Genomic DNA, 19,222 nt, shown 5'->3' on the forward strand with positions numbered 1-19,222 from the left:
CGAAGTTTACCCCCCACCAACACCTCTTTAGTCTTTACCTTTGTCTTCCGTAGTTTGTCCCACAAACGTCACGTCTGTTTGTGTTGCACAGCTGGTAGTTGTAGGTGTTCGTTTTCGACTCTCAATCAGTTTTTTTATCTGGTTCTCCTGAAATTAACCAAAATAAATAGCTTTCTGGGATTAACTTTTTTCATCAACATCTAGGCAGTGTAAAAATATTATTACGTATTGACTAATTCACTATTTTACAAAACATAGTATTTAAAATAATATGAGTTTGAGCTTGGTGTGAATCAAACTACAAACCATCGGACTTCAAATATTCTTCCGCTAGCAAAAACAGATAGTAGGACTAGCTTTTTTTTTACTTTATGAAGCGATGTAGCCTAATAACATTTCTGGGAAACAATCTATTCAACCTTTTCATCACACTTTGTCTTGAGGGAGTCACGATCCTGCCGTAAGCTTTTGATCTCCGTGTCAAACTGTTGACGAGCCGTTTTCTCCAGCTGTAACAATCTGGAAAACCAATGTCTATCAACAAAACAATCAGATATTGACAACAAATCATCCAGTTTACAAAAACAATTTTTTTTTAGGGAAATGTAGCTGACAATGGATTTTTTGGGAAATGGATAACATTAAGCTAGTATACCCGAGAAAGACTCTTGGAGATTTATGCATACACAATTAATTATCATCCTTTATCCTAGAATAGAAATTCTTCAAAGGATAAAAAAATATTAGAATATTTCCAGAGAAGCATCAAATTAAATTACTGTATTGAATATTTTCATAGGATAATATAGACTATGGAAACTCTTCAACTGATCATAGAGTACATTACTTCTATACAAGACAATACAAGAGCTTACTTATTATACATAGGATCTCGGAGAGTATCGTTTTAAAACTTCTTCAGAGAAGTGTACAGTATTTTATAATAAATAGATAAACTGATAAGATTACCTGTCCCTAGCAGCCTGCAGCTGTGATCGTGCTGTGGTCAGCTCATTTGTGTGACGTACAGACATGTTACTCAGCTCCTCCTGTAGTCTGGCACACTCTGGGCAAACCTACAGCATGGAACCATAAATAATCTTCAATGGAATTTCTTCAATTTGTTTTGATTTTCTGTTTATATTTTGTTGTTATTACGTCACCAGCCACACTAAAAAATAGGCCGTAATGCTTGTCAAGCATGACGTCACGATAGAAGACGGCAATGACGTAATGTTTGCCGTTTGTGATCAGCTGCTTGTTTTAATCTTTCCTTGGAAAATAAATAAATAAATAACTAAGTCATTGCCGTCTTCTATCGTGACGTCATGCTTGACGAGCATTACGGCCTGTTTTTTTAGTGTGGCCTTGCCAGCATGGCAACCCATAAGACCCATGTTGATTTTTAAAAATTTCAAATTCATTTTTTGTGCTTATTTTTGAGTCTATTTTAATTTATAAAGGGATCCTGCACATCTACAAGTAAATATCTTTAAAACAGTATGCGTAGATTTTCCCTGCGATGCACAAGAGCTGAGAAAAAAGGTTATAAGGAAACATGCTTGCCTATTAATTTATAGATTGCTAATACAAAATGGAAATTACCTGGTTTTCTTCATTTCTTAATATTTTGTTTTCCAGTTCAGTCTTCAGTTTATCCATTTCAGTAGCAAGTTTAGCATTTTCTGAAACATTAAAAACTTTATTGGCACTTGCAATGCCTAATCCAATCCTACAATAACCTTAAAAAAAATTTCTAAACACGTTTTACCTAAATTAATGGCTAACATGATCTACTGTACTGAGGTTCAAACAGTGGCTTGAATAAAAATTGGACATACTTTCTGCAGGTCCATTTAGTTCATTAAGTTCTTTAGGTTAATTCATTAGTTTTTTCTATAATTTTAACAAGACTTAAATACCCACTCTGTATTTAAAATTAAATATTAGACACAACAAATTTATAAATTCAAAATGGCACGGTATGTAAAATACTGAAATAGATTACATTTAAGCGTACATTCCATCGAGAGGAAGGATGCATAAAACACTGTTAAGAAACAACATAAGTTTTGGTAGGCTTCGTCTTAGTAAAAAAAGTAGGGATGGACGGGTTTTGGAATTTTGAGAAATTTTCGGGAAATTTTAAATCTTGTTCTACAAGAATAGATTTTATTTTGATCGAGATTTTGTTATAGACAAGATTTAAAAAATCAGTTAAAAACGCCTGCGTAAAGTCAATGCAATACAGGAGCGCGTTGTTGTGTTTCCTTTGCGAAGGCGTTCTTATTTAATTAAATCTTTACATGTAAATATTACTTTAGTAAATATTTTTTCTTTTAACATCGCAAATGATGCTCTACCTCAGCTCGGGCTTTTAGTAGTTATGTTGCACCATTGAACAGCGCCGCAAGAAGCGTTTGCAGATGTTCACAGGCCCTGCCTTTGTAAATTACCCATACATGCTAGTAAAAATGAGTAAACGGGGTTTTAAAGAACAAAGAACCATCCATACGACCTTGGTTTTAGAAATTTCCAGTAACGATTCTTTAATAAGTTAAATCAGTTTAAAATTGCCATTTTTCTTTATCATTAAAAAAAAGATTTTCAGGCTTTATGGTACAATATCAAACATATTGAAACCACCATACTTTGGATGACTTAATCCTCTTCAAAATGGCACCCTAACTTTGATTTTGTGTTAAGTGTAGCCTTCGGAAACACGAGGCCCCAAACCCTTGCGTTTACACGAAACGGCAGAGGTAGGGTGGAATCTTATGTGTAAGCAGTGTGAGACATGTTTTACTACTGTAAACATAGCCAAAACAAGTCACTCTAAAATCAACCCAAGACTGAAAAACTGTTACTTGATAGTTGATACTTAACTAGTAAGACTGGTGTTTTAGACTGATAAACTTGGTATTTTTCAAAGTTGAACTATATCCTAACTGTCAACACCATGTTTTTATGCGTAAGAGTTATTTTTAATAAGGTAGGCCCTAGGCCTAATTCATATTTATTTTTTTATACTGTTTTTATTATGTTTTTTTTTAAATCAAAGATTTTAAATATTCTTGTCTATTATTATTATTTTTGTATTTAACCAGTCATCTGTCATAAATTAGTAGGTATTTAACAATGTTACAAAATCAGGTTAAAATGTCAAATGTGCATTTCCCGTTATCTCGTCTCAAAAGTTTATGAGAAATAAAAAATCCTGTCTCGTCTCGAATTAAAAATCTAATCTCGTCCATCCCTAAAAAAAAACCACATTTTTCCAGTTGTGCTCTAATTACCTCTTTCTGCTGTGTTGACTCTTCGAGCCAGATGATCCCTCATGTCCATATACTCCTTCAACTCTTTCTTCAGTCTATCTCTCTCTTCTTCTCTATCACCACTTCTATCTTTTTCTGCACTAAGCTGTAGGCCAAGAGAATCTTTTAGTAACTTAAGTCTCATAGAGGTCAATCAGTTCACACACTTTTGAAAGCAACAATCTTATTGATCTTAGAGCTTTATTGATTTGTGTCATACCGGTAACAGAACATGATGTTGACATAAAAACATGGTGTTGGACATCACTTATCGTTTCACCCCATAGGGAGTTTCTTCATTAATATGAAAAATTAACGGCTTAAAATTTAACATTTGTTGTTGTGCTTTAATTAATGCCTAAACCATATCCTCTCAATCGTAAATGGCCTAAATTACACTCTGACTAACCGAGCTGCCCTAATCATTCTCAATTAAATGTGAGGTTTTTATCCATGGTTTGATTGACATTGTTGGGTAAGGAGTAAGACAGCAATGCACACTAACAGATATAAGATTAGTTTCAGTGCTCAAAACATGACAATCACAGCTCACTTGACATTAGAGGATTTTAAGAAGAAAAACAGGTGTGAAAATTTAAGTTAAAGGACAGAAAAGATTTGACTGAAGTAGTTCAATGGATACAACGCAATAAAAACAAATAACAACCACAATCTTGATTAAACACAGCTTTCCATCACAGGTAAACAGTAAAAGAAGTTGGGATTGAGGTTTAAAAGCCTGCGAGTTTAGACTACATTAGGTATGCTTTTAACGACACTGAAAATTGTTTCTCCACCCATAAAGAAAGTCTTACCACACAGTGTTGCTCAAAGGATTTCAATAAAGTTGGATGCATTTTTGAAATTTAATCTAAAAATGTTTGGTGTATCGCTTAAGACATTTAGCTTCTTTGACATCAGTGTGAAAGTAATGAATTATATTTCAGGAAAAAATTGAGAGTTTTTGGGTCCATTTCCTTTGAAATCAAAGAGCATTTCTAAACAAAATGCCTCTGGCAAAGACAGTAAAAAGGCAATGTTAGCGAACAAAATATAAATCAAAGTAGCAGTTGACATATAATTATTACCTTCTGCAACTGGAGTGCCATTTCTTCCTTTGCAGCACAGACATCCTTCACATCGTTCACTTCTTTCAGACTCTGCTCTAGTCTAACACTGAAACATTTTTAACATTTATTTTATTTATTTATTTTGGTTAGCTTATGAAAAAAATAGCGTGGAACAGACCTTGGTCTGATACTTATCATTACCTAGCTAATACGAAATGATACAAATAATAACCATACAATCACGTTGGTCTACTTATTGATTGATTACTTTGTTTAATTCTTACGCTCTGTGACACTTGTTAAGATCAATCTTGATTAACTTTAGTATAAAAAGTTTAACATGCTGTTTCATACTAAAACATCTGGTCTTAGTCACTAACAAAGCTACAGAAGGTATCTTACCTGTACTCTTTAATTCTCAACTCAGCCTCTTGTTCCATTTCTTTTCTGACTTTGGACACAATTTCGTCGTGAAACTTCAAATACTCTTTATTATTTTCAGAAATCTCTTTTTTCTTTTCCTCTTCAAACTCTTTGGTTAGTTCATCCAACTTCTTCTTCACTTCCAGTTTCTCTCTTTCTATCACAGCTTTTTCTTTGTTCAGTTCTGCTACTTGGGCATTTAATTGTAAAATTTCTTCAGATTTGGATTTGTTATTTGTGTCTTTTTCGGCCTCTTTTTGGTTTTTCACCGATCTTATTTCCATCATCATATTATTCAGTTGCTCCTATGAAAAAATTAAACATTTTAGGTAGAGAATAACTACATCATAACATTACTTTTTATAATTTGCTAACTGCCAGTATTTTTGTCAATTTACACTTTTGACACTTGCTCTGTTCATAAACAAAATATTAAAAACATAAAACAATAAAATAGTGTTATACAATAAATTCAGCTTTGACTATTGTTTGGTAAGAAAGAAATATAAGTGGTTCTAAATTCTCTAGAAGCAGTCAAGAATTGTTTAAAACATTGAAAAATGTAAAAGATTTGCAGACGTTACACAGAGCATTTTAAATTACTCACTCTACTCTGTCAAATTTTATCCTACTTAAATTTATGATTGGAAAGGAATGAGTGAGGGACGAGGGTTTTCCAGAAAAACTAAAGCAAGTTCAAAATTGCTTGCAGCAATAGCTAAACTATTCAATAACAACATTAAAAAGTTTAGTAAAACTTAAGAAACAATATAGTAAAATTAAAACTACTCAGTAAGTTTAAAACTGCTTGCAGCACTGAGAAACAGGTAACAGCATTTTAAACTTAAGATAACATGAAACTATATAATGGTCAACTAACTTTGTACAGACACAGTAAAGTAAACCATGGCTGAACACATGTAGAGTCTGAACCACTATTGTTGCATGTTGACTGTTGATAGTGTTGATACCATAACAACCAGGCACTACTGTATTGATTTTCAACCTCCCTCCTTTTCCTAGTACTAATAGGCTCCTACACAAACACTCAATATCTCTTTTGGTTGGTTTTACTATTTAAATGTAGGTAATGGTTTATCAATTAAATTAACCATGTATAAGAAAATTATTTTATTTGTTTGGTAAATACAAAGGCACTTGAGAATTGTTATTTATGTAATAAAAAAATACAAACAAATAGGGTTGGTACTTATGTTCATTTATATATTTGTTTTAAGTAAAATAAACAAATGCCTATTCATTCATTGTTACAAAATAAAAATGTAAGCGCAATGAGAGCATAGCCTATATTAAGTTATTGGATGAGGTTTCCACTTTAAAGTTTACTGTAAAATTGTTGATGATTTTTTTAAGATGTGTGCATAAAATAATGGGTTTCAATTTTTTGAAATTTAACCTAAGCTTCTAATGATTTTGATTTTATCAATGAGTAAATCAAATCAACTGATTTATCTCAAGTGGAGGAACCTCTACAAAGCCAATTTTACCACTAGGCCGACCAGGCCATTGACAAAACACCTTTTTTCAAATAGAAAAATAATTATTAATTTTTTTAATTATTGATTCGCCGCGATCGCAAGTGACGATAATGAGGTCCCTGTGATTGCGGCGCATGGGAGATTTCCCTGCGATGTCCCCGTGATTGTGGCTCACAGGAAATGATCACAATTTTGCCATGGTTGCGGGTGTCATGTCGATGATGGCATTTCCTTGATTTAGGGAACATGATGTTATTGATGTTCACGATTTCATCCATGATTGCGAGTCAAAATGATGATGTCCCTGTAATTGCGGCCTGCGGGTGATGTTTACGATTTTGCTGCAGTTCCGGGAGTCAGTGATGATATTCCCTTGATTTAGGTGTTTACAATTTCTCCGTGATCATGTGTGACAATGATAACGTCTCCTTGATTGTGGGAGATCATTATGATTTCACCGCTATCGCGGGGAATTTCCACCGCAGGTGTAGGCCGCTTGAGTAATTTGAATAAAACTAATACTAAGTAAAACTAAAAATATAATTTTTATATTTGAAAAGCAAGAAAATCCAATATTTTCTGACAGCGTTATATATAAAAAAATTGTACTATACAAAATTAAGAGAATCTTCTATAGCCTGTTGTCTAACTTTTATTAAAATGATAGAAATATAAATGCATACTTTCATAGTTTCGATCTCTGCCATGTATACTCTCTCTTGATCTCTCATTTCCCTTATCTCTCTGTCTCTGTGTTGGATGGTCTCTTGAAGACGGAGAATCTCAGAACGTTTAGCTTTCTGATCTGTAATGATAAGTGATAAGTACATATAATTCATGAGTATCTCAATCAATATTCACATTAGACCTATTTAAAACGAATAAATAAAAAGTAAATATGATAGTTTCACTAAATCCTGGAATCATAGCAGTCGTATCCTCATTCTCAAAAACATTGTGATTGTCTTCCCTTAGGCCTATTGTCGCATAACTGAGATAATCTTTACATCTAAAAAAATGTTTGTAAAATTAGTTTAAAAAAATGACTAAACTAACGTCAGAAACAGGTTTGTTTTGCAACATAAGATCTGGATTCGGCGTGTTCCCTAAAAAAATTATAAAAATTCCACTGGAGTACAAAATAAAATTAAAAGTCAGCACTTACTGAGTAGCGCCCTGTGGAGTTCGTCCTTCAGTTTGGTCACCATATCGGTTGTGTTGAGGTTGGTATGCCTGCTGCGGCTGCTGATTCCCAATTGTGTGATGGAGTCAGTATCATCACTGGAACTGTTACTGTGAGGCTGTGTCAGTCTGGACAAACTCTCGTACTGGGTCAGGTCAGACCTCATAATGCTACATTCTGCCTGTAACACATAGATAGCTAGGTTAAAGATGTAACACAGAGCATGGGCAGGGCCGGCAACGTGGCAGAAAAACAAAACTTAACAAGAATATTATACGGGAAATCGTAAAAACATGTTTTTGATGACAATGAATATTTTTTTTAAATTGGCAATCTATAACTTTGGTTTTATTGATAAAATATGTACGGTAATTTGCCCTAATACAACTTGTATGATATCTGGCATAATGTGACTTGTTGGCAACACTGCGAGACTCAGCGGACAATTGCCCACACACACACACACACACACACACACACACACACACACCCCACGCTTGTTTCCAACCTCAAACTCCTAGGTCAATTTCTCGTCATGATGTTGACCATTGTTTGTATTGTAAATGATGTATCAATTGTTGGGTCTATAGACGCAAGAACTGCAAATCTCCTTTTTTTGGGGGGGGGGGGGAGAGGTGGGGGGATAGGGAAAGGATTAAAATCTCACCCCAGGTGTCTTGGTTTGGGATTTGAGGATATTTGTGAGGATATCTTATCTGAATTAGAAAGGGTCCACTCTGGCACTCAACGCATTTTCAACTGAGGATGTTTTGAGTTTAAGAGATGTTTTCAGTCCAATGTATGCTGAATAACATCGTACCTAAAGACTCCAAGTAGCATAGCCAGGAATTTAAGATGAGAAAAAAGAGATTATTCCATATAAAAAACTTCAGCATATTCCAATCGAAACACTACCATCTTTCATAAATATTTACCGTCTTGTTAAAACAGAGTAACTGTAAATTAAATATATGTTTCAAGTGTTATTACTTTACTTACTAGACTTATTTTTATTTACTTTACTTATCATTCCATATAAAATATATTATATAGACCCCCGTCGGAGCAAACCTGCGGACTAAACGAATATCAATATATATAATACATTTTCAATATTCAATTCTTGACATTTATATTACATATACTTTGTATGAAGGATATTTACTGACATGTTCCATCATACAGAAGTTTTCATGACGTTATGGGATCTAGATTCTGATCCAGTACCCAGTTGAGAAACTACTTAAACCCTAAGATAAGTACGCAAACCCAGCCACAGATGAAAAACTACAATGAAAAACCAGTTCACACAGAGAATGAAGTCCTGTATAGTAATGAAGGAAATAAAAAAATCATGAAAGAAAAGAACAAGTAGCACAAATATAGAGCAACCAAACAGAATAGATATGTCTGCACATCATATTGTTTTGCTGTCTCACTTGAAGTTTTAGGAACTTTCATAAAAGCAGGAACATATTCTAGATCCTAAAACAATATAAAACTTGATTTTTTGTGATGGAAAGTGTCTGCAATACAACTAAAACAAATCCCATTAATTTTAATTATTTTCAACATCCACTGGTTCACCTGGAGATTCCGAACTGTCTGGCTGAGTTCTTCTTTCTCCCTCAGTACTTGGCCCAGCTGGTTCTGCAGCTTCACATTCTCCACCGTGACATTGGCTGACATCAGCTGACCACACTGTGACTGGCTCTCCTCCAGACGACGGGCCAGCTGATTAATAGTCTCAGCCTTGTCAACTAACAGCTGTTCTTGTGTCTTCTGCTGCTCTACCACTCTACGCTCTAGCTCACGACATTCTTCCTCCTGCAACAAGTAATAATGGTTTTATTTATTTACTTTTGGAAAACTTTAAGTGTTTGTCACCATAGGCCAGTCTGTGTGGCAACTAACGGAGAAGTAACATTACAATTAAATAAATGGGAAAGTCAGTGTTTACCACAGTGTTAAGTTAGTGTAGGCAACTAGTCAAACCACCGATGTCTGACTTTGACTTATCATGGAGGAGAATCTTTAATAAATGCCTGAGGGACCTAGCTGTATAATTTACTTGATAGGTTGATTAATATTTTGAAATCGTTGTGCTTAAGAGTTAAGACCAGCATTTTACTGTGAACTATCCTTGGTAATTAGTGGCTTGGATAATTATATTTTTCTGTAGTACAGCATACCCTTTATTAGTACCTTTTTTAACAACTTTGTTCTCAGACAGTCCATCTCCTTCTGCACCAGTTTCATTTCTTGCTGCTGTTTAGTTCTGAGATCCTTGATGATGGCTTCAGTATGTTTTGCCGCTGTTTTGTTGGAATCGAACCGTTCCATTAATTCAATCCTCTGTTCCAGCTCTTGAACATGGATTCTCAACACTTCAGCCGTATCATCGCTCTAGAAATACCATCACTTTAATAAAATTTTCTCTACAAACTCAAAATATAAAATATTTCAGAAGGTGTTTCTATATATTTTCTCTGCTAATAACACATTCACTACCAGGTCACACAAGAGTCCTCACACAGAGGAGTGTGATCGCTGGTAGACAACGTGATTAACCTTACATTACAATAATTATTTTGTACTAAGGCAAAATGTAATGCACTTTGTATAAGGAGTAGGGCTGGGCGAGATTGGATCTTTAGTTCAAGACGAGACAAGACTTTATTTCTCATAAAATTTCAAGACGAGATTGAGACAGGAATTCCCTTTTCATACATAACGGGAAATGCACATTTTATCTGATATTGTAACATTGTTAAATACCTAACAATCAAGTAATATTTACAGGTAAACAATTAATTAAATAAGCACGCCTTCGCAAAGGAAATGCAACAACAACGCGCTCCTGTATTCGGGCATTGCATTGACTTTCTGTAGGAGTTTTAAACTTTTTATTAACTCGTCTCAAACAAATCATGATCAAAATAAAATTTCTTCTTTTAGAACGAGATTTTAAATTTCCTGAAAATTTCCAGACCCGTCCATCCCTAATGAGGAGGCAAAATGGACACCAGAGAGTGTCACCAATAGAATTGTGTGTTTGGTAGAAGACTGATAATGTCAAATGTGTCACAGTGGCAGTGTTAATGTGAAATCCTTTGACTCAATCACACTGTAGGTGACAATTGTAGTGACACCTACAATTTGAATTGTTTTAGTACAGGGCCGTATCACAGTTCTAGAGTTTTTACACACCATTGCATGTCGTTATTAGAGTAAGTGAGACTTTTAGCAAGATAAGAAGAGGGATCAGAATGTGAATTATTTCTATCCATGAAAATTTTTTTTAATACTAGGCCTACTGCACATTTAAAGTTTTTTCATTAACTCTTTATCATTCATAATCTCACTTTTCTTGGTTTTACCCACCTTTGCTTTGTCCTTTTCTAAAGATGTTATAGTCTGTTTCTGTGAATCCAACTCTTTCTGTAGATTTCCAATCTCTTCTTTACATGCAACTAGAAATAAAATGGAAAATAATTCAAAACCTTAGCCAATTTAAAATTGTGTTTTATTGTTATTTAGAATTTAAATAGGCTAGTTGTTATGTCTAACGACTAGTGAGTGACTACTACAACGGGACTGGGCCCTTGAAAAGATAACAATCTGACTTGATTAACTAGTAGAATATTAATAGCTTATAATAAAATGGACAAATTTGCCAAGTTTAATCCAAATATATCCATAAACAACTAAACAAGCAAACTACAACAGTAAACTTAACTTATTTAAATTCATTGTTAAGCCCCTGAGCTGTAGATATTATTGTAAGACTAGATTACTTACGTCAATAGCTCATTGAATTTCATTTCATGTTTCAGTACATGTTTCGACACATTGTCATCCTCAGCTGAGTACTAGTGAAGTTTTTATTCACCATATGGTTTCGTCAATGTTCAATTAAATAAACACGTAACACAAATACGACACGACACGGAACATATACATTTAAAAAGCTTTACGTGTTTTAAATGTATATGTTCCGTGTCGTGTCGTATTTGTGTTACGTGTTTATTTAATTGAACATTGACGAAACCATATGGTGAATAAAAACTTTACTAGTACTCAGCTGAGGATGACAATGTGTCGAAACATGTACTGAAACATGAAATGAAATTCAATGAGCTATTGACGTAAGTAATCTAGTCTTACAAAACTTAACTTACTCTCAATAAGAATAACATGGGAATTTTAAATTCACATTTTTATTTTATTTTCTCCATAGGTAACCAATAACAGTACGAGTTATCATACTCATACCATCAAATGCGTCTTTTAAAGGTGGTTCAACCTAAGAACCAAAACTAATTGCCACCACAAAAACCAATATTTTTCATATAAAAGCGTGTAATAGAGAGGCTAACAAACTTGTATAACCATACCTAACAGCTTGCTGGCCTCAGTCCTAGACAGTACGGCCCTTTGTTTTTCTGCCTCCATTAGTGCCAACCGTCGCATCATCTCCTGCTGGTGGTTGGCAGCTCTGAGCTTCTCAGCTTGTAGCTCTTGTATTTCTCTCATCCTCACCTCGTACAACACTCGTAGCTGATCAACACTGTTGTACTCTGGGAAATAAGGTTAAACAACACTTAACTCTTTACAAATTACTTTTAAGACGGTGATACACGCCTACATGTGTATTTTAAACTTATGAATGCAGTGTGAGTGTTGAATGGAGTGGGATGACCTATGTAGGTTTGTTACTTCGATACATCTGGTTCTTCAGCCAACGATTATGTGTAGCTGGGACCAGTTTTGGACCATTAACAACCTACTATCTGTTCTCAGGTTTTTACCGACGACTTTTAGATTGTCAGGTAAGGTATGCACTATAACCACTCAGATAGATGCTGTAAACAGTATACACTCAAAGAGGATAAGGTTTGACAGTAGAAAACCTAGGATATTCAGGAGTTAGGAAGAAAACAAACTCAAGGTAGCCACAGAACTCCAGGGGATAAATTCACACATTTCTCCAGGTTTTCTCGGCAGCAAAACCTGGTTCTCCTGGTCTCTAAGAGAACCTTGTACCAGGCGACTACAAGTCCCGATATTTACGGGTTGTGCTACGCCAGTTGACCCGAAGGATCGATACAGTACGAAAATGATTATCAGACCAAGCTCAAGTCGAATACACAATTTCGTTGTGGTTGCAGGTGATGTTCACGGTACATTGCCGCAGTAGTGGGAGGCGATGGTGTTGCCATGACCGCAAAAGATAGGCCTAATCTCGTTTTTTTTAAACCTTGGGAAATGTTCACGTCTTTGCTGTAACCTCAAAAGATGTTGCTATCGTCAAATATACCCTCGGTTTTGCCATGAACATGACTGTGCAAGTGTTCTTGACTTTAGCGTAGCTGCGGAAGACTTAAGCAAATTCCCCATGAACTTGGTCGATATTCACAATTTTACTTTGACTGTGGAAGATATTCTCAATTTTACTGATGACTGCTGGGTAAGTTAACGATTTGGCCGTCACCACTGAAAACGATCACGATTTCTCTGTTACCGTAGATTTAAATAATTAGGTTTTCCCAGTGAGATAAATACAGCTTGGCAATGTTAGTATTTCATACAAGATAAATAGGTACTCATCACTAGCCAAGATTTTAGTTAAGAGTAGCCTAAGCAGTATCTTACCTGCTTGTCTGTAGGCTTCCGCAATGTCGTCAATAGACTCGTGAGATACCTCACTGTTAGAGTTGTTATGTTGAAACTTATCACCATTTTCCATGGTCGGGTTATTAAATACTGGTACATATGGTTGATTCTCATTGGTATGACCATTTGTGACTGAAATGTAAAAGTAACATTTTCAACTTAGGCCTTTAAGAGAAAGGAATATTGTAGGTTAAAATGGATAAATAGTACATTAATAATGGTTTAATCAATAGACTTCAGAGGTCATCAAAAATACAAACTTTAAACGGTTAAACTTTGGTACAACATTCGTAAGCTAATATAGAAAGTGGTTATGAGTACATGTAGGCCTATTGATGAACTAATAAATGACTTGAGAGCATAGAACTCAATATGATGGGCCTAGTTAATTTCCAGCTCATAGATTGTGACAACAATGTTAGGTTTTTTATTAGAATTAGGTATTGTATAAGATACTAGGCTATAAACAACCTGTTAAAACAATTTTATGATTAACCCTTCTCCAGGATTGTTCTGACTTTCCTATGATATACAGCTCAAGGGTTTGTAACTATCGAATACGGTATTTGGTTCGTATTAAGTATACAAATTCAATTCCAAATAAAATAAATTACCAACCTGATTCAGTATAACTGTCACCATTTTCGTTAATTGAAGTATGAGATTTTTCACTAAGGGAACCATTTGAGAAAATGGGCTTAAACTGAATGTTATTTTCACTTGTCAGTTTATTCTTCAAAACTTGTTTATGCCGAGACTCACCATCTCCCTGGCCGTTCATTGCTGAAAAGCCACAAAACAATTAGGTAATTATTAACTTAGACACACAATAATAATAAGTTAACAATAATAAATAACAACTACTGTTTTACTGTTACAGCTGCTAAAACAGCTAGGCCTAATTAATATATTAAAAAACTTTTGCAAAGCTTATGACAGCTAGTTTGACCACTGGACCGATTTACACGCAGGTGTACCAAAAGAAATGTTATCGGTCCTATATGTGCAGGTTTTATTTGTATTTAGAGAATATATTATCAATTAAGTCAAAAATTTTAATTCAATTTTTTATGGAGATTTAATATGGGGATAATTCTATATCTATATTAATAGACAAGCATGTTTATTGAAAACCTTTTTTCTCAGCTCCTGTACATCGCAAGAAAATCTACGCATACAGTTAGAAGGATATTTGCCTATAGATTTGCAGAATCCCTTTATAAATTAAAAAATTTATAGATAAAAAAAGCTTTTTAAAAATGCCACGTTTTTAAACGCACTAAAAAGTATAAAATAATTTATAAATATGTTGAGGGAATAAATACTTGTAAGATTTTAAACAAAAAACGTGGGGCGCATGCTAATTTACAATTAACTTCACCTATTGAACTATTATGATCTATTGCACTGCATGATGTACTGGTTAATGACTTCAAATACAAATTATTTTTGAACTCACGGGGATTGTCTTCACCATTTTCCGTTGACTCAAAAGACATTTTAGGGGGAGAGAAGACAAATCTACTCTGAGACAGGGAGTTTTCACTGTCCACAGTCTTATTGGGCGAACGCTCACTGATACTGCTGAGTTTGCGGAATGGCGGCACTGTAACAAAACAAGATTTGAGATATAAAATAGGCTATGAGATTAAAGACCAATAACCTATATCCAATATGGCAGATTCAAAAGTAAGGTCAATTAACTCTGGATTTAAAATTTGATAATCTGGGATTAAGCATACTTATTATAGGCTACATTATAAATGATGCTGAAAATTACAATGATGCACAAAGAATAGTGGTTCATTTTCCAGCTTCGGCTGGTTTTCTGAACTAACCTTAAGTGCTATGTTTTAGCTGAGCTTTTTAACCTGAGCACAGGGTCAGATTTCAGATTCAAAAACGTTATGACAATTTTTTTTACCTACTAACTTAACCGACTAACTCATGATAGAAGGTTATTGCAATAATCTTTTGTTAATATCTTGTTAATATCTTTTGTTGTCTTTTGTTAATATATAATATATAGCAATATTATATATTAACATATAACATATATAACATATAGTGCATATAATATATTAAAATATATTATTATATTGCAAACAATCTGGCGCAGAGCGATGGCGTGCTCGTGAATGTCACCCAAAAAAACGGATAGCCCAAACGGAGCAGCTCCATTTGGCGCCGCTCTGTTTGGAGCTCTCGTGAATGCCCAGCTTTAAGCATTTGATCACTGTTGAAGTAAACAATTCACATCAGTGGAGTGCAAGGACATAAAAACAGTAGTACACACACACACAGTGGTAAAAAACAGTAAAAACAGTAAACAGTGGATAAAACCAGTGGTAGTGGAGTAGTCTAAATTTGACATAAAAACATTTCAAACTTTACCATAACCAAATGTATAAGTTATAAAGATACCTCTTAAGGACCGGTAGCTTAGGATTAGCTTGATTAAGGACCGGTTTTAAACCAACATCAATAAGATGTAATTAGAGCAAAAACTATTTCTATAATTTTAACTTGTATTTTGTTTGATATAAAGAATAAACTAAGGTAGGCTACGACTGAAAAAAAAACAATAAGTTAAGTTAGTTTAAATGATTTAATATTGTAAATCGTATTGTTATTTTAATTGCGTTGAGTACGTTAGAGGCTTTACCTAGCTGTGCTCTCTGGTGTTTACGGTGTCCACCTTCGTCGTCACTGCTGCTCGAGTTGCCGCTGTCTTCCTCATGGTCCGACTCGTTCCAACAGTCATCAAAAGCATGCTCCAGTTGTGCCTTTAGCTGTTACAGATCATGGTTTGGTTCCACTGTTTAATATTCTCCATTTGAACATTGTTAAAAAATACTTTTATCAATTTAACATTGTTTAAATGGAGAAAACTGTAGGTTTGGCAAGAAGAAAAATTTATTTCTCAGTTAATCTTTGGCCAAACTAAGCTTATAAGTTATCAAGTAATCTGCATATAAAACTTACTATAGCCTATTTCACATATTTTAAAACACCGCTATTTTTAAACAGCTCAGGAGTTTTTAAATTCATACTTTGCACAAACATAGTTTGGTCAATAGCCTAAGATAACATTTTTACAGAATTTCAACACTGTAGCCCATAAGCAGTAAAGGAGTTATGAATGTTTTTGTAAAAATCACATATAGACAAATAGACCGAAAACTGAATGATATAGGACACGTGTCAATGATAAATTTTTTGTTTCTTTTGACATGCTGAATAATGCGAAAATGTTTGTTCATGTGGTTGCAAGATACCCTGCATGTTAGACAAAATATGAACTCATTACTTTAGTCCTCAAAATGCTCATCATGATCACCTAACTAGATATAGTCATTTAACCTTCTTAAACTGTACTCCATATGCAAGGCTTGCAAAAACCCAACAGTGTCATTTTTAATATCAACCATTTAAAACCATGTTAACCATTCTTTACAAAGAAGTTAGGCTAACCATTTAATAGATAAAAAATCTGTAGGCTATATCATTTTCTAATAGAAAGATCATACTAAGTTACTCTGTAGCTGACTACATAGACAATCGCCTCTTATGTATGACCAGGCATTCTGATGTAGGTAACTTAACATATCTTATTGTTTGTCATTGTTCTCATTTATTTGTTTAACATGTTTCAACACCATGTATCTTTACCATGTACATTTCTTGCCTTGTATTTTGCATTATCTGTATACACAAAAGAATAAAAATCTATTGTCTATTATCTATTGTCAAGAAACGATAATCACCTTAGCTTACAACTAAGAGGATTTATTAACACTGACTTGCTATAATTTAAAGTTATAATGCAAGTTATTGCATTTCAGTTGAGTTACGCTCATAGATGGTTTAACCAAAAAGTTTTATTGTATTACTTATGATATTCAATATTTTGGACTTTGGGGTTTGAAAGATTAAAATGATTCTAGACTAATGCATTCATTACAGAGGAAAGAAAGATTTGGCTGTGTAGGCTTAAGGTAAACATTTTTTTAAATATTTTTTTACATGGATAAAATATGTATGGTAACTTCTAGGCTAGATCCATCTGACAGAGAATGACTCACCATTTCTTTTCTCATGTTTTCCTCTTCAATATCTTCTTCGTCATCCTCATGCTGATCATTGGAGTTAAAATTAATTTCAGCTCCATTCAGCAATGTTACACAAGGACTTCCATCCATTTCATAGATAAAATATCAAATTACTATTCTTGGAAAGTCTAAAAGAAAAAAATTGAAACCTTTTAGTTTCTGGGTAGGGTAGACTTCCGTATCTGTTGGCACAAACAACCGAATGAAAATATCAATTATTCGATTGATATATCGTTCGGTTAGCTAGGTTAGGTCAACCTTACCTAACTAACCAAACGATATACTTATCGAATAATCGTTTACATCGATCAATATTTGGGTACAGTTTCTTAACTGGGCTACGCTAATGTTGATTGAAACTATCGAATTGAAAATATTGATTAACTAGCAGAGTACCCATCCTTCGTACGGGGTCGGAATATAAGTATAAAATGCTTATTGCAGTTATACTCAAGCTTTGCGTTTTCAATAAGGGAGGACACAGTTTGATCAAATTTGCTTTTTTAAATTTACAGTATTCTTTAGTATTACACATCTACCATAGCCATAATCTTCTACCACTTCACCTAAACAATAGAGAATAAATTATCAACAATTCACAAAATATCACAAATTATTCATGAAATTAAAAACATAAACATAACTGTAAACTATCCTACTTTGACAGTTCTCATTGCGAATCACAGTTTTTTGTTGCTGCTTAGTTCAAATTAGCTGTTTTCATAAATGGATAAAATATATAGTGCTGCAACCTGTTGGTAAATCTTATAACTTTTTAATGCTTTTCCATATCATAGAACCAACTTTTTTAGTTGAAACAGCTGACTAAATTCTTAAATTCCCTTTAAATATGAATACTCATAAGGTTAACATGGGGAACTACATAGCCACTGGGGCGGAGTCCGAAAGGATTTTTGAGATAAGAATATGCCTATATGTTAATCAGGAATGTAAGCTATCATCATGCCAAATTTCAGCCCAATCCGTCCAGTGGTTTATGCGTGATTGAACTTCAAACACACAAACAAACAAACAAACACACAAACTTTCACATTTATAATATTAGTAAGATAATTGATCATTAAAAATATAGGTATCTATTATAGGCCTACTATTAAACTATCATAACCTAAACTAACCAACCAAACTTGCTGATGGTGAAAAAATTGCATGAAGGTTTACTAATCGAATCGATAGTTTCAATCGATATTAGCATAGCCCAGGAAACTGTACCCCAATATTTTCCTTTGGTTGTTTGTGCCAACAGATACGGGAAGTCTACACTCTGGGTATATAGGCTAGGCTAGTTCGCAAAAAAACTTAAGTTACAATAACTTAGCCTATAACTTAGATGTAGCCTAAGTTATTTTTGGTTGAAAAATAAGTTTGATGTAGCCTAACCTATAATATACTGTATCTTATAGGCCTAGGCCCAAGGCCTAGCCAGCCGATAAATTGATTGTATACCCAATAGGTTAGTTTGACTTTTGATAATAACATTAGTTAACCTCAAAATAAAGCTAGGTTTACAAAACGATTTGGCGGAAAATTAAATATTGCCTGCAGATTGTTACGTTAAATAATAAATAAATACTTATCACAAATTAAATAATAATAACTACCATAATTATTATGATAAATATAACACAATTACAAGGTTTAAACACAAGCTCAAATGAAACAAAACCAAACAAACACAGCAAAACAAAACAAGAAAGAAAAGAAAATAATATCTTAAAAGAAAAGAAAAAGAAGTAGGTTTGGCGGTACAGCTTTTTGTACAAACTAATGTCTCACGGCTGTCTGGAGATTATACTATGCAGCTGGTTTCAGTTTTAATGAGTTTGGGTGGTTTGTGTCACCGGAATTTTATCCCCCTGGAATTTTACCCCTTAGAGCAGAGCTGACGTACGCTGACGTCGCTGGACGTACTATGAACCTGAAC

General features: G+C 34.0%; 1 protein-coding gene across 1 annotated transcript in view; it reads right to left on the reverse strand.

The window, feature by feature from the left end:
* Positions 1 to 18,978, reverse strand: part of LOC129005723 (myosin-16-like) — a 31,110-nt gene extending 12,132 nt beyond the window's left edge. Inside the window, exons 1-19 of the mRNA XM_054434706.1 lie at positions 18,900 to 18,978; positions 17,251 to 17,405; positions 15,831 to 15,957; positions 14,625 to 14,771; positions 13,784 to 13,948; positions 13,145 to 13,297; positions 11,887 to 12,069; positions 10,874 to 10,962; positions 9,695 to 9,895; positions 9,077 to 9,316; positions 7,472 to 7,670; positions 6,990 to 7,111; positions 4,787 to 5,112; positions 4,403 to 4,490; positions 3,297 to 3,420; positions 1,606 to 1,685; positions 970 to 1,076; positions 420 to 519; positions 39 to 147 (exon numbers count right to left, since the gene is read on the reverse strand). Of these exons, the coding sequence (XP_054290681.1) occupies positions 39 to 147; positions 420 to 519; positions 970 to 1,076; positions 1,606 to 1,685; positions 3,297 to 3,420; positions 4,403 to 4,490; positions 4,787 to 5,112; positions 6,990 to 7,111; positions 7,472 to 7,670; positions 9,077 to 9,316; positions 9,695 to 9,895; positions 10,874 to 10,962; positions 11,887 to 12,069; positions 13,145 to 13,297; positions 13,784 to 13,948; positions 14,625 to 14,771; positions 15,831 to 15,957; positions 17,251 to 17,367 (2,677 nt within the window). The 5' untranslated portion in view covers positions 17,368 to 17,405; positions 18,900 to 18,978. The remainder of the gene's footprint in view (positions 1 to 38; positions 148 to 419; positions 520 to 969; positions 1,077 to 1,605; positions 1,686 to 3,296; positions 3,421 to 4,402; positions 4,491 to 4,786; positions 5,113 to 6,989; positions 7,112 to 7,471; positions 7,671 to 9,076; positions 9,317 to 9,694; positions 9,896 to 10,873; positions 10,963 to 11,886; positions 12,070 to 13,144; positions 13,298 to 13,783; positions 13,949 to 14,624; positions 14,772 to 15,830; positions 15,958 to 17,250; positions 17,406 to 18,899) is intronic.
* Positions 18,979 to 19,222: the final 244 nt, after the last annotated feature.

The sequence above is a fragment of the Macrosteles quadrilineatus genome, unplaced genomic scaffold (genome assembly GCF_028750875.1).
Source record: "Macrosteles quadrilineatus isolate MER2022 unplaced genomic scaffold, UCM_ALF_1.0 Scaffold_31__1_contigs__length_1484076, whole genome shotgun sequence".
NCBI lineage: Eukaryota > Metazoa > Arthropoda > Insecta > Hemiptera > Cicadellidae > Macrosteles > Macrosteles quadrilineatus.